Here is a 14,272-nt window from a genome sequence, read left to right as displayed (position 1 = left end):
AGGCACGAAAGGACGGTGTGTTTTTATCATTCACAACCTCGTGTGTGATTTAAACCAATATCAAATATACATGTATCCTCAATGACGTGAATTGAATAAAACCTGCTGCTCGAACCCACATTCGTCAGAAATTTCAGCAACGAAGTGGATTGAGTTCAGATTGCTATTCTTTGGTTACAGACGCAGACACTACAAAAACATAACAGGTCTATATGATCAAAGGTGAGTTTGGCTTTATTGTAATCGGCGAACCCCCTTAAACCTATATTGACGATAAAACAGCAATTCTTCTGCTCTTTTACCACACCATTTACAGAATGGATCCAACGTCCTGGCAAAAACTTCTGCAGTGGCTATTCAAAGACAAATCAGAGAGCAGCAAACCGACTAAAATAGTACGATGTCTAGCTCCTTGCGAGGAGGATTGAGAGTATGTAGAGGAGGTGTCGTCTGTAAGGGAATTGATATGCGACAACGGCGAATACTGTTACGGAGCAGTATAGTTCGACGGGGAGAGTCCATACTACCTAACCTGAAGAAATGAGAGAGAGATTAAGTGAGTGAGTGGTGAGGTATGCAGCTATCAGAGTAAGCGAAATGCGCACCAGGATACGGTGGACGGACTTGAGCTTCTGCAAACTAACTTCATCAGGAAAGATGCACGATAGACCTTACCTTAAGTATCAATAAGACGCATGTCCAGGCCATACCTGAATAGCTCTTGTTAACAGCAGCATGACGAGCTACTGGAGTAACGTTGTCACCTATTGTCGCAGAAAAAGTGAGAATTCCTTTTTTTTGTGATACAAACATCAATTACAGTACCTCTGCTCAGACCAACATATCTCAGAGGATAAAAAGCAGACCTCTTTTCTAGATACAATTTAATGGCTTAAAGTTGTTTACATCACCCTTTGTCACGTTTCAAAAGAAAATTCCAGGCCATAATGTCTTGACGGTCTCAACGACATTCTCAAACACGAGCTGATTCCCATCAGAATTAAAGTGCAGTCCATCAAGCATGTAAGGAGAGACCAAGGACACGTTGTAAAGAAGGCTAGGACTATTGTGTGGCAAAATAAAAGAATGAGTAGACGAAAAAAATCTGACAGCTCGTTCCCATTCATTGCTTACCCCAACAACATCTCCCACGTATCCAACACCCCCGTATTGGCACTCACCGACACATTAACACATGCATCACGATAAATCCTCCCTACATCTGGTGTCCTTCCAGCCCACGCACCAGCAACAGCAGGTGGTGGTGTAATCAGCAGTAAGCGTATACTGTGATCATAAGATCTTAAATAATCCACCATGGCATGTAAATTCGAAGTATAGAGTTCAACAGGCACGATTTCAAAATTGTAGTCGTTTGCACCAAACCAGATGGTTGCGAGGGATATGGACTTTGTTTTAGAGAGTGATGGGGTGTTTCGGATGCGTGTTGGGAGTGTTGGGAGGTAGTCTTTTGTAGTCCAGCCTTACATGATGTTTCGGGGTTGTGAGTAGCAAAAAAAGCAAATCGATATGAGGGCGTGGAATGCAAACCTGAGCGTCCAAGATTAACCATCTCGTATCGATCGCTAAGAGCGGATTCAAGTTGAGTAGTCCAAGATCCATGCTATTTCAAAACGTGATTAGTACATATTTACCAGATCTCGACTTTCTCTCTCTCGATTCTAGACAAATCCAAACATCCGTCCAAATTGATATTGTACCTCAGTCAATGAATCGCCGAATAGCAGAATTCTTGGATTCGCTGAGGAATCTCGATATTGTGTGAAATAAATGATGCCAGTAACCGACAACAGGCAGATGAGGAGACATGGAATCCAAAGTGGTTTCCGTTTTGAGAATAGAGGGATTGTATTTGGTCTGAGATTCTAATAAGAAATCACGTGTTGTAAAGCACGACTCAATATTTGTCTCTGTAAATACGAAGAGGAACAGTAAGGAACGCACTCGTTGATTGGGCCTCTCATTAGAATCTGGAAGAATGAATCTGTGTTGAAGGTCGTCGTCGTTGTCGTCCATGTCTCTCGTTAATCGTTGCATGAATCCATAGATGTGGTCCGTTAACGTTTGTTCACTCACGCAAGTTGTCGTAAGTCGTAAGCCAAAACCTCAAGGGCACTGTCTAGTAATCTTCAATTAAATTTAAATCTTTGAATTGCTTTAACTTGGAATATCACGTTGAGCTCGCGTCTGTGGCTGTCATTACCGTTCCACTATTGGCTTTGTGTGTGAGAAGAAAGACTGCCGCAGTTACAAAATCACATTCAACAAAAATACAAGCTAGGAACAGAGGAAAAGAAGGTCTTCTATACCCAACCAAGTGCTTCTAATCCGTTAATCTTCCTGTCCTTGGCTTCTATTTGCAAGTTCTGGCAACTTGATGGCAGGAAACTCGAGACGAACTGTGCAATCACAATCAACCTATCTCAAGTTATTCTTCTTGTTGTCGCTTTATACAAGTGTATCGAATGCTAGAACGTGGAATACAGGTACGTAATGACAGGTATTAGTGCTTACTCGATCGTGCATCTATGAGCTTGAGGAATGATCATGTTTTTTGACACTCCGACAAAACATATCGTACACATTGACTACTGCACCGATGCATCCAGTTCAACAAGTTATATCTGATCTAAGACCTAAAACTATCTTGGAGTTTTGCTAACGTTCTCGTTTTGACGGTAGTAAACCAATTCGATATAAATGGACGTGCTTGTCCAGCTGTAGTCAAATACAACCAAATCTGTCCCACTGTCTGTGTAGCTGATATTGCCGACTGTCCTGTTGAAGTATACCCTCAATGGTAGGAGCTCTAGTGCGGGACCGTGGTTGCATGTTTTGAATTGGATCTTTAAAGTCTTCTCTTGTAGTCCAAGTGACATGCATTACTGTCCTAACGGGCAGTGTCAATTCATCGGTCAAGACTGGTATGCCCAATTATCTGGTATACTTTTTTTTAACATGTTCCTGACGCTTTTTCCATTAGTGATACACATTACGCGGATGTCTGCTCATGTCCATACGGCTTCTACCCACCAGTACTGACAACAGCAACACTATACCCATGTCTCCGCTCAACATTCATTGTGAACGTGTCCGACTACCCACAAGATGCAATCACTGGTGATGGACCTTTATATCAGACATGTGCTGCACATTTAGGTGTCATGCCTGTTACTGTAGTCAATAATACGCCAAGTGCGTTCTTGATGCAGTGTGCTCCACGCCCTGATCCGGATATCAATTGGAATAGGATTGAGTTTGTTGCGTTTTATGTTTATTTTGTGGGGGAGCTGGGAGTGCTTGTTGTGTATGCGATGTACAAGTTTTGGTGTGAGATGGTAAGAAAGAATTGCTGTTTCAATGTTTTCGAATTGATTATCTCATCAGCATTCCCTTTTTGCCTAACACAGAAATACCAAACACCCACAAAACGATACCGCAAACCTACCGATGACAATGACCTAACAGATGTCGCTCTCGAAGAATTAATATCGCCGCCAAACCCTGAAGAATCGCTCAATTTCAAGGGTTATCGATTTGACAGATTTGGATCTATGGTGTATCGGTCTGTGTCTGTTGCTACAGCGGCTTGGCTGATCGTGCTAGCGGTCCTTGTAGCTGATTATTATGGTCTGGTACCACGATACTCGTACGCAGACTCTCAGATGCTGTTTGTGAATTATGAGAATTTAAGCATTGCTTTTATACTGTTGTGGCATGTTGTCACTGTTTGGTGAGTATCGTCCTATCGTTTGTTTTTGTTGCATTGTATGAATCTGAACATTTTTAACACATTTTTTATCCACTAGGTTTCTGGTATTAAAAACATCAGACTCCAAACTACCCACGTATTTCTCCCTCCGCTGTGACCTCTCCCTCGCAACTCTAATCCACATTGAGAAACGCATCGAAACAGCAGTGTACCTCTCATCCGATACCTCCACATTCATGGAACGCATCAAACTGCTCGAGAAACGCATCCGTCGCATAACTAAAACCGACGTCCTCGTCTCCGTAGTCCCCATCAAAACAACTCCATCGGGGCGCTCGTACTTTGAATTCGAGTGTGTGAGATACGTGTATGATTCCAAGGATAACAATTTTGAGGTTGTTGGATTCGCGACTGGGAATAGTGGAAGTGATTTTATTAGGCAAGGCGTTGGTCTGAAGAGTACTAGTGCGAGTGATAGGTTGGAGTTGTGTGGGTTCAATGAGGTGTCGTTTCCAGAGGCTAGCTGGAGGGATGCTCTTGTCAAAGAGTTTTCTGGTTGGATGTATATATACCAGATGATGTTGATTTGGGTTTGGTTTTATTGTAAGTGTTAAACGTTATGTCGTGATCGAAGAAGGATCTGATTTTGTGCGACTATAATACTTTATCGTTTCTGCATACAAGGAACACGTACTGACAATTTGCTTTGACAAAACTTAGACGCATACTACTACATGGCCGCAGTCCTATGCCTCATAATCGGTTCCTCAGGTCTCATCAAAGTCTATTTCGGCATCCTCTCACACCGCCGCGTCCGTGAAATGGCCACCTTCGAAGGTCTCGTCCGAGTCAAACGGAACGGCAAATGGACTGACATTCCCACTACCGATATCGTGCCGGGAGACGCAATCGAAATCAAACAAGGTGTGCTTCCCGTTGATGCAGTGCTTGTCGAAGGCGGTGTGGTCGTTGACGAGTCGAGTTTAACTGGTGAAGCATTACCTGTCGTAAAATATGCTATTCGTGGTGATGTGATGTATGATGAGATGGGAGCTGGGAAAGTGAATACGGTTTTCGCGGGATGTAGAGTGCTGCAACTCCAGGATGATACAAACATTGCTATCGTGACACGAACAGGCGCCATGACTTGCAAAGGACGTCTTGTACGCGATATCCTATACCCAACCGCCATCTCATTTATATTCTACGAACACCTCAAAATCGTGTTTCCGGGACTCATGATATGGGGTACTGTAATGCTGTGCTTGTCTATATGGATGCTGGGAGCTAGTTCAGTAGATGCATGGTTTTACGGAATGTTTACCGTGTCGCAGGTATTGTCGCCACTATTGCCTGCTGTGCTTGTAATTGGACAGAGTGTTGCGTCAGAACGGTTGAGGAAAGATGGAATTATTGTAACGGATTTGGCGAGGATTACGCTTGGTGGGAAGGTTAAGATTATGGCGTGGGATAAGACTGGTATGTTCTACAAGAAATTTGGGATCCGCATCTCAGGTTTTTTTTCTCATATTGATTTTTTTTGGCAGGAACTTTGACTAGAGAAGGCCTAGACTTCCTGGGTATACAACCCATCGATAAACTCAAATCATCAAACGAAGCAGGCCAGCCCCACCTCCCAGGCTTTGGTCCCGTCCTCCGAGAATTCGTCACCTTCCCAACCAATGACATTCGTCGTGCAATGCTCACATGCCACTCCGTCTCCCAAATCAATGACTCCCTCGTCGGTAATTTCGTAGATGTCGAAATGTTTAAATCCACTCGTGCACGAGTGCAACATGATACCCATACTGCGGCCGGCAAGACGATAATCATACCATCAGCACCTATTGATCCGATACTGTCTATTGAAAGGAGATTCGAGTTTAATCATCGGGACGCTTACATGTCTGTTGTTGTGAGAGATACTGTTACGAATCAGTTGACTGTGTATCTGAAAGGCTCATATGAGAAGATTGGCAGCATGATAACACCATCATCAATCCCATCCACGTATACAACCACAGCACAACACCATTCACGAGACGGGTGCTACGTGCTCGCTATCGCATCAAAGACACTCCCACCGAACTATACGTTAGACCAACTCGACCATGCGACACGGGACGATTTAGAAGCTGGTGCATCGCTAGTTGGACTGCTCTTGTTTAGGAATGAGTTGAAAGATGATGCCGTGGAAGGTTTGAAGGAGTTACGGGATGGTGGGATACGATCTGTTATGATTACGGGCGACAATGTGGATACTGCTGTGCACGTTGCACGTCGTGCGGGACTTGTTGGTGGTGGTGATGGAGACGGAGATGGAAGGGAGAGAGGGTTAGTTGTTATTGGGGATTTGAAGGATGAGAAGGGACACGTAAGTCTTATTCTGACGCTTTGGGATCGATTTTTTTGGTGTTGCTTTTGAGTGCAAAGCATTTGATTCGTATATTGGTTCTAACTCCTTCATTTTCTCTCATAGGCTGGTGTAGCATGGTATAACGCAGACGATGATCAGCCACTTGATTTAAATCAATTGGAAGCACTACTACGAGTGTCTCGTGCTGGTACATCTGCACGGCCTGTTGAATTGGCTGTTACCGGCCCAGCGTTTAATTTTCTAGTTGCTGATGGACGAGCGCAATCGTACCTTCTCGGTAAGCTTTATTCGAAATTTGATTGTCAATGCAAATAAAAGCAGTCACTAATGGAAAAACATGAACACCATAGACATCCGCATATTCGCACGCATGACACCCCCAGACAAGGTCCGCGCCATAAAGCTCCTCCAATCCCTCGCCATAACAGCCATGTGTGGCGACGGTGGCAACGACGCCGGAGCCCTCAAAGCAGCACACGTCGGACTAGCTCTAACAACCGACTCGGAATCATCCGTCGTGGCCCACTTTTCAGCTAAATCGAAATCACCAATGGCTGCTCCTATGTTGATCAGAGAATGTCGTGCTGCTCTGTCGACCAGTTTCGCAAGTTACAAGTATCTGATTGTGTATGGAGAGGTGCTGGCTGTTATGGGGTTGATTCAGTATTATTTTACGGTTAATATGAGTCAGTGGCTGTGGATTCTGGTTGACGGGAGTACGGCGCCGTTGGCGTGGGCGTTGACCACGTCGCGGCCCGCGAGGAAGTTGGGGAAGGATAGGCCTACTGCGCGACTGCTTGGTATGGTTTGCAATTGTAAGGGGGGTTTTTATATTTGTTCACATGGATTTGATTTCTTCTAGGTCCAGAAACAATCCTGTCTGTTGTTGGTCAAATATCCATCGACTTCATATTCTTAATAATCTCAATCACGCTACTCTCTGTGCAAGGATTCTACTATTGTCATATGTTTGATGGACGCAATGTGGATATCAGAAGATGGTGGGAGCTTGCTGATAATTATGAGGCCGAAGTAACAGGTATTGTAAAATTTCATAAAAATCGGTCTTTTTAACTTTTTTTTTTGCCTTTTGCAAAACATTCATGTTTGTCCTTACACATCCTTTCTCAAATCTTGTAGGTCTCGTGGGCGTCTTCCAAATAGTGCACTCAGCAGCCGTATTCAATCTCGGAAGTAAATTCCGACAACCATTCTACAGGAATTGGATTTTCCTAGTGATCTATACTGTGATTATGTTTGTCATTGCATATGTCACGCTTGCGGATCCTAATCCATTGGGATGCCTGCTGCATGTGAACTGTGGGACTCCTGCTGTAAGTGTCTTGTTGTTTCGAAGGTGTTGTGAACTTTATTTATGTGGTCTCGCTCCTGCCTTGTTGGGTGGACAAAAGTGACCATGAAAAAAACTCTCAACCATTATTGTCACTATAGGCTCTCACACAACTGGGATACACGTCACAGCCATGGATGCTAGGTGAATTCCACTCCGCATCAGGACATAACGTATTACCGACATCGTTCAGATGGACGTTATTCGTTATAATGATTGTGAATGGAGTTGCTACGATGCTGTTTGAAGGGTTTGTTATGCTGGGGCCTATCAGAGGGTGGGCGAGGAAGAGGTTTCCTCAAAAACGTGTGCATGTGAGAGTTTGAGTGTGTTGGGAGTGCTGTGTATATTGGAAATGATACCTGTGTTATATTTTGGAATTTGGATTGTACAGACCTTGGGACCTCTAGTTATTAAATTCCACATATGACAAGAACAAATCGTATCCCCGATTCACGTTTCCTTCCTATACTCGTCAAGACGAATCAACCTTGATACGATGCTTCATGTATCAAAAGGGACAATAAGTGGGTCAATTTGAGACAGTTTACGTTTGTTTCAGATATTTTTATATATTGCACCTACTGTTACAGCCTACTGTTGCAGTATTTACAATGTTTGAAGCTACTACAGAGATCACGGCGGGTCATACATGAACTTCTTAGGAGGTCGTCTGGTGCCCCTACCAGACAAGGCTGCTATTTTCCGTGGACTTTCAGCTTCCATACGAGACGACGAGCGTGATCCCTTCTGCTCTGTTCCGTTACCTTACATGTCCTGATTGCCTCTTTTCGATGACGGGGGGCTCGGATTCTGACCATACATTCGAAGTTGGAGCTGGTCGACTTTCAGATGTCATCATGCGCTGAGCAATATACTCGTCCATCCCAGGATTTCTTCCGTATATCTGGGCAGCGAGTGTCTGTGTTTTGAGAGATGGTTAGATCTAATATGTTCTTGTAAAACTGACTAAAGAGAAACCGAGACTCGTTTCCTGCCAAAAAGAGGATTGTTCGGTGGTGTGTCTGTTGGGGAACGTGTAGTCAAGAACCTCATACGAGGTGCTGACCTGTATTTCCTGTGCGAATGCATGGTGGTGTGAAGGTCGAGATATGTGGTGGATGACGTGGGTTGAGGAGATGGAAGTCGTGCCTCTATGAGTTTCCACTCTTCAATATCATCACCAACTTGCATACAACTGGACGCACCAGTTGGATAATTATGCGCAAGTGGGTTTGAGGCTTAAAAGGCCTCGATATGGTTTGTATTCGATACTAGTATCCATCCCGCAAACTGCAGTTGAAGCAGGGACCAGAATTTCACCCGCCTTGGCACAATCGAGTCGTTGACTGCTCCCTGAGCAAACGATGTACCGATAGTCGTATCGTTAGTCGAGTTATTCGGGGGAGCAGCGACAATCGGGACATCCAGCATCACATTTCTCACAAGTCTTCCCTCATTTACAAGGTGTGAGCGTGACAGACACCATGAAGGACTGAAAGTGGTCTATTCGATTCATGCTTCCTTCTAGTCAATCTAAACATAGTACGGCTTGATCCACCCCTCAATTGCTTTAAAGACTGGAGTTCACGAGAACCAATCGTGATTACAAAGATCGTTCTCGAGTGGTGATAGAATTCCTGGCCGCATCTGTAATTGTGTTTTTTATGTGCAAGCCATTCAAAGTATCCAGTTGACGAGGAGGAGAATGTTGGAATTCCGTTTGGAATCGGACAGACAATACAAGAAACAACCACAAGTCGAAACTTCTCAGACCAACTCTGAACAAATGAAAAGAACCAAGAAAGCCAAAATTGATCCAGAAGTTTTAATCTGCAGGTACGTGCAGATTGAAGGGTTGCTTAGTAAACGAAGTCAGTGTTTGTACATGTTCAATGTTCGTACATGTAGATCCTGGACGTAACTGATACTCTTGGTGGATTTTGGGACACCAAATAGACGTTACTTGGTCTCAACTTCATCGTTCGTCGAGTTCCTTCTGTCAAGTCAATTTACTGCCGCAATCGGGAACCTCTAACAAAAGTTTGTATGGAGCAACTGTATAATAGGAGAGCAGACTATTAGGCTTATTATTTTGCTTCTCAACGAGTACTGGTATCCACGGCAGTGTGGTGATGTTATTGCAAGACCCTTGTTGCGTTATTGCCGCTGCATTGTAGCAATATGTGTGTTCTGGATTTTCAAGAAGCGCGAAGTGAAGATCGATGATGATTCCGTGACCCGTGACCTGATGAAGCAAGTTTTACGATCAAGCTGATACGACAATCTTCATCTTAATGACGGATACTCACATGATTTATGTGATGGTAGAGATGGTAGCAGAGCCAATAGGCAACGTGTTTGACTTAAAGAGAACATGTGGTTTAATATATCACAAATAAGAAATCACCTCATATTCTGTTCCAAGTATTGCTCGCATCGCTCTGAAGGTTCTAACTCTCAAGAAACTCCGTTGTCAATTTACAATTATAAACTTTAGCGATGGAAACAGAATTCAATATCAACGAATTCGTATCGCCCTCCTCCCAAGGCTACATAGGTGCATCGGCTCTAGGTCTCATTGGCGCTTACTGGTATACTTCATCATCTGCGCAAAATTCCAAAAAGCCAAAAGCTCAAACAAGTCGTCCCAACACTATGACTAACGACTCCATTATCAATCCTAGTTTATTCACTGGATACTGGCATCATGGTCAATATGTTTCTATTCTTCGAAATACGCCCTCGCCGTCAAGTAAATCCGACATCAAAAAGATGCTTGATGCTCGAGGACGGCATCGCTCAGGCGCTTACATGAAGCTTAAAGGGATTGCCGATGCTGGTGCTGGTAATCAAGCTTATTTCCATCGCGTGATTGCCTCTTTGTCTCTGAATTTATCATGCTGACACAAACCTTCCCTCTATCAGGAAAACTGATCAAAGCACCACTATCAGGCTTCGACTGCTGCTTTGTACGCACAGAATACCTCGGCAACAGAGTCCGAGACGCCTCTGATGTCCGCGTCCACCAACGTGAAGAAATCCAAGAAGTCCCGTGGGGTATAACCCTCCCGAACGACAACTCACGTATTGGTGTAATCACATCCGAAGCAGATCTCGTAATCGACCAAACAGTAAAGGAGAAATACGTATCTGAATCCGTCATCCAGGCTGGTTGTAAAGTGCTTGTCCTTGGATGGGTCAAAGAAAGTGTAGCTGGTGTGCTTACAATCTCAAAGCCTATGATGAAATGGTTTGTTATCTCTACAAAGAGTGAAGACCAGATGGTGGTGGGGTATCAGAGGATGTGGATTCTTTATTGTGGGACTGCGCTTTTGTTTTTGGGAGCTGGAGGTGTTGTTGCATTGAAGACTCTGAGGGCTGTCATGCAGGATGGTGCTGCATCGACGATACGAGTATGAAGTGATGAAGGAGTGAGAGATGTGGTGGTTGTGTTTTGGTAAATTATTGCTTTCGTTGTCTTTTCTTCATGAATGCAGCACACTTTCTCCACTACGTTTTTTAAGGGTTTGCTGAAGAGTTGCCTGTTAAAAAAGAGGATTTGCTACTAAGCTATCTTCTGTTGCTGCTATTGTGTGGGCCCGGAGGACCGGCTCATTTTGAACACCACGGATGCCTTGTCTGGAAAATCTCCATCAAGAAACACACCCCGAATTTGGAATAGGCTGGTCACACACCAATTGAAAAACTCAAATCACACCTGCAAAGCTTGAAAAAAAGTCTAATACTCATCCCACACACGGATTTGACGGACGGCCATGGATGACTTGGATGCATACACCTACTACCATTGGGAGCTTCTCCAGACCTTCTTGCTCATAGTGCAAATCTCAGCGTTAATAGTCAACACCCTTCTAATTGCAGCAGTGCCATCAGACAGAGCATCATTATTCCGGTCTCGAAATCTCTTTTATTTGAATGTGGCTGTTTGTCAGGCAATCTACCAATGGTCTGAACTGCTCTTGTCCATTGCTGTACTCCAAAATGGGTCTTGTATCGGGATTGTTGATTCAGCGGGTGCAATATATGTTGGCTGATGCGCTGTTCATTGATGCTGTGTAAGGCTTGCCATTTTGTGCCTTTGGTTAAGAAACACGTATTGCGAGATTCTAGATCTAGCTATCGTTGTCAATAGTTCTCACAATTGTATTTATTGCTCTGGATCGATACTGGGTTGTTTGTCGAAACTGCATACTGAGACCGTCGGAGAGAGCACAAAGGGATGATTTGAAACTGGTTTTGTCTCGCTGGTCTCTTTTGCGGTTTAGCTTTGAAAGATGTAACCCCATGATGATCTGACCTACCTGGGAATCATCGATCCAAGTCACGAATATCATTCTAAATTACTGCTTGTTGGAAACGAAACGTTGATTGTTGACCATTTGAGACTCTTTTTTTGCACTTCCACAGATCTCTTAGGCGTCTTCCAAACTGTACATGCAGCAGCAGTGTTGGGGTGATTGCTGCATATTCATAATATGGGCAGTGTATGCCTTGTTGTAATGTGGTGATGCTGGTGTCACTGGTTCACCATCATTGTAAACCTTGTTCTGTTTTTTTACCGCTACAACGTCACGAAAGGCCACAAAATAGGAGGCTCTCTGAGAATTCAGAGATTCCCACTGCAGTCAGGAATGCCCTCAGAATTCCATTCCGTACAGTGATATAACGTCGTGCCAACAAATTTCAGATGGACTTTATTCATTTTGATGATTGTGAATGAAGCCTGTTACCATGACCCTCACTGAGATGTTAGGTATTTTGAGTCTGTTGAGATCAAGGTGGGGTTTCCTCCGGAACGAGTGCTGGTCACTGTTTGACAGGTGAAGTAATTCAAATTGAGCATGGAATATGAAGTTCATTTATTCTAACTTTTTACACACAATGCATAATGACTCCTCCCAACAACAACGACCGGTATTGTTCTCCGTTGTTAATCACTTTGATACAAAATCATTCCACCACTTTTCAATAGCATCCATATACCTAAAAAGAGATGGTCAGAACAAGATAGACAGAGGGGGAAAACCCAGACCGAATATACCCTGGCGCTATACAAGTATCATTATGCTTGCCCTCCTTGAAAGAAACAAATCTCACACCCTGTTCATCCACAACAAGTTTCGGCAACTCCGTCTTGTCACCAACAACAACAGTAGCCATCGATTCATCAACCACAATCCCCTTTCTGCTGGCTCTAGCAATAGACGCGAGCGCATGCATATGTGATGGTGGTACCAATTCATCTTTGAGGCCAGATAGCATTAGGATTGGGATTGTTCGAGGTATCAGAGTGATTGATTTGTATGTTGGCCATATTTGATGGCAGAGGAAGCCGAGTGGGCCGATGAATGGCATTACGTGGGGTATCAGTTTTGGCTAATAGGTGCATTTATATGTGTTATTTCTTTGATTTTCAAGCGTAAGAAAAGGTGAAAAGAACCTGCTCAAGACAACTGTGTCGACTTTGATTTCTCACACAAAACAACTCGACGGCAAGTCAAATGCGATCTTCCACACCCCTTCACGTACTTCACGTACTTACCAAACTCAAAAACGTATTCTCAACAATAACTCCCTCCACCAAATCCGGGTTTTTGCTAGCCAACTCAATAGCAACAGCACCACCAATAGATTGCCCAAAGAGTATTATTTTCGAGAATCGCAGTGTTGGATGTTCCTTAAGGTAATTCAATGCCGTTTGTGCATCGACCTTGATTCCTGCTTCAGATGGACTACCCTCGGATAGTCCATAACCACGATACGAGAGCATGAATATGTTGCATTTAAGCGATTTGTAGAATAGTGATGCGAATGGGAGGCGATGTCCCTATATTAAAATTGTGTTAAACTGGAGGCAAAAAAGGGCAGGACATTCGCCAAATCTCCTTCATGGTTCAGACGATCACCACCACATACCATATTTCCAGCATTAGCATGCAAATAAAGTATCGTATACGGCGACAGTTTATCAACACCAATACTCTTGTTGCTTCTTGATGGATCATTGTAAGCACCTGACAATTCGATTTTTCTGCGAATGAGGTATGCCTTTATCTTGAGATTGTCTGGCGTTGTGAGAGTCAAGTCTTCCCAGTCGTGCATGGAGAACTTGTCCGGAGTGAAAACCTCCTATGATGAGACAACATGGAGTTTAGGTCGAGCTGTTGTTGTAGGGTTTTGGCAAATGACTGATGGCACATACAGTTCTTGATCCTTCAGGAAAAGCGGCAGGATAGATCAGTGATGTTTGATATCTAGGTAATGGTTGATTTATAGGTTGAAGGAGTTGGTAAACGACATTGAGAAAAACACGTTATTGTAAACAACCTCTCTAATCCACTTACACCCATAACAAGACGAGAGCACCGCCTATCAGACTTGTAGCCAGACCTGTGACAGCGTAAAATGCGTTTTCGAATGATATATACGACGCCGTCATTGTTTAGGTTGCTGGGTTTAATGGTAGAACGAGTTTAGAAGTGACGAGAAAGGGGTGTTAACGTGATAAGCAAGCGTTGACCAACTAACCAAATACTAGATATTATATTTTCAAGAGTTTATACGCGACCAAACTACATCAAATGATCATTTTTAAGTTGGTGGCAATCCATAATGCTTACAGTTGAGCAGCAACAGCCTTTTTATGAGCAGCAAGCTTCTTGGCATAATCACCAGCCCATTTAATAGAAAAGGCAGTATCAACAAAGTGCTCAATCCGCGATATCTTGCCACTAGAGTTGACTGTAAGAAACATGACATACTCTTGGCTGTATTTAGATCCATCGTT

General features: G+C 43.6%; 3 protein-coding genes across 3 annotated transcripts; 2 read left to right on the top strand and 1 right to left on the bottom strand.

Annotated features, from left to right (window-relative positions):
• Window positions 1-2,398: 2,398 nt before the first annotated feature.
• On the top strand, window positions 2,399-7,787 carry SmJEL517_g06259 (uncharacterized protein; the record flags this gene model as incomplete). Its single annotated transcript, XM_031172185.1, has 13 exons — window positions 2,399-2,507; window positions 2,704-2,821; window positions 2,889-2,945; window positions 3,005-3,359; window positions 3,432-3,754; window positions 3,831-4,336; window positions 4,454-5,212; window positions 5,281-6,107; window positions 6,213-6,387; window positions 6,461-6,910; window positions 6,973-7,149; window positions 7,251-7,444; window positions 7,563-7,787. 13 exons carry the CDS (start codon window positions 2,399-2,401, stop codon window positions 7,785-7,787), a joined length of 4,275 nt encoding a protein of 1,424 aa, XP_031021841.1.
• A 2,176-nt stretch (window positions 7,788-9,963) lies between these two features.
• Window positions 9,964-10,883, top strand: SmJEL517_g06258 (uncharacterized protein; the record flags this gene model as incomplete). The annotated part of the gene is made up of 2 exons (XM_031172184.1): window positions 9,964-10,309; window positions 10,390-10,883. 2 exons carry the CDS (start codon window positions 9,964-9,966, stop codon window positions 10,881-10,883), a joined length of 840 nt encoding a protein of 279 aa, XP_031021840.1.
• A 1,536-nt stretch (window positions 10,884-12,419) lies between these two features.
• SmJEL517_g06257 (uncharacterized protein) lies at window positions 12,420-13,924 on the bottom strand (the record flags this gene model as incomplete). The annotated part of the gene is made up of 6 exons (XM_031172183.1): window positions 12,420-12,468; window positions 12,527-12,861; window positions 13,028-13,312; window positions 13,402-13,614; window positions 13,688-13,739; window positions 13,830-13,924. 6 exons carry the CDS (start codon window positions 13,922-13,924, stop codon window positions 12,420-12,422), a joined length of 1,029 nt encoding a protein of 342 aa, XP_031021839.1.
• Window positions 13,925-14,272: the final 348 nt, after the last annotated feature.

The sequence above is a fragment of the Synchytrium microbalum genome (assembly GCF_006535985.1).
Source record: "Synchytrium microbalum strain JEL517 chromosome Unknown SmJEL517_scf0099, whole genome shotgun sequence".
In the NCBI taxonomy this organism is placed as follows: Eukaryota; Fungi; Chytridiomycota; class Chytridiomycetes; order Synchytriales; family Synchytriaceae; genus Synchytrium; species Synchytrium microbalum.
The sequence above is the reverse complement of the archived record's forward strand: the minus strand, read 5'-3'. Positions and strand labels throughout refer to the sequence as shown.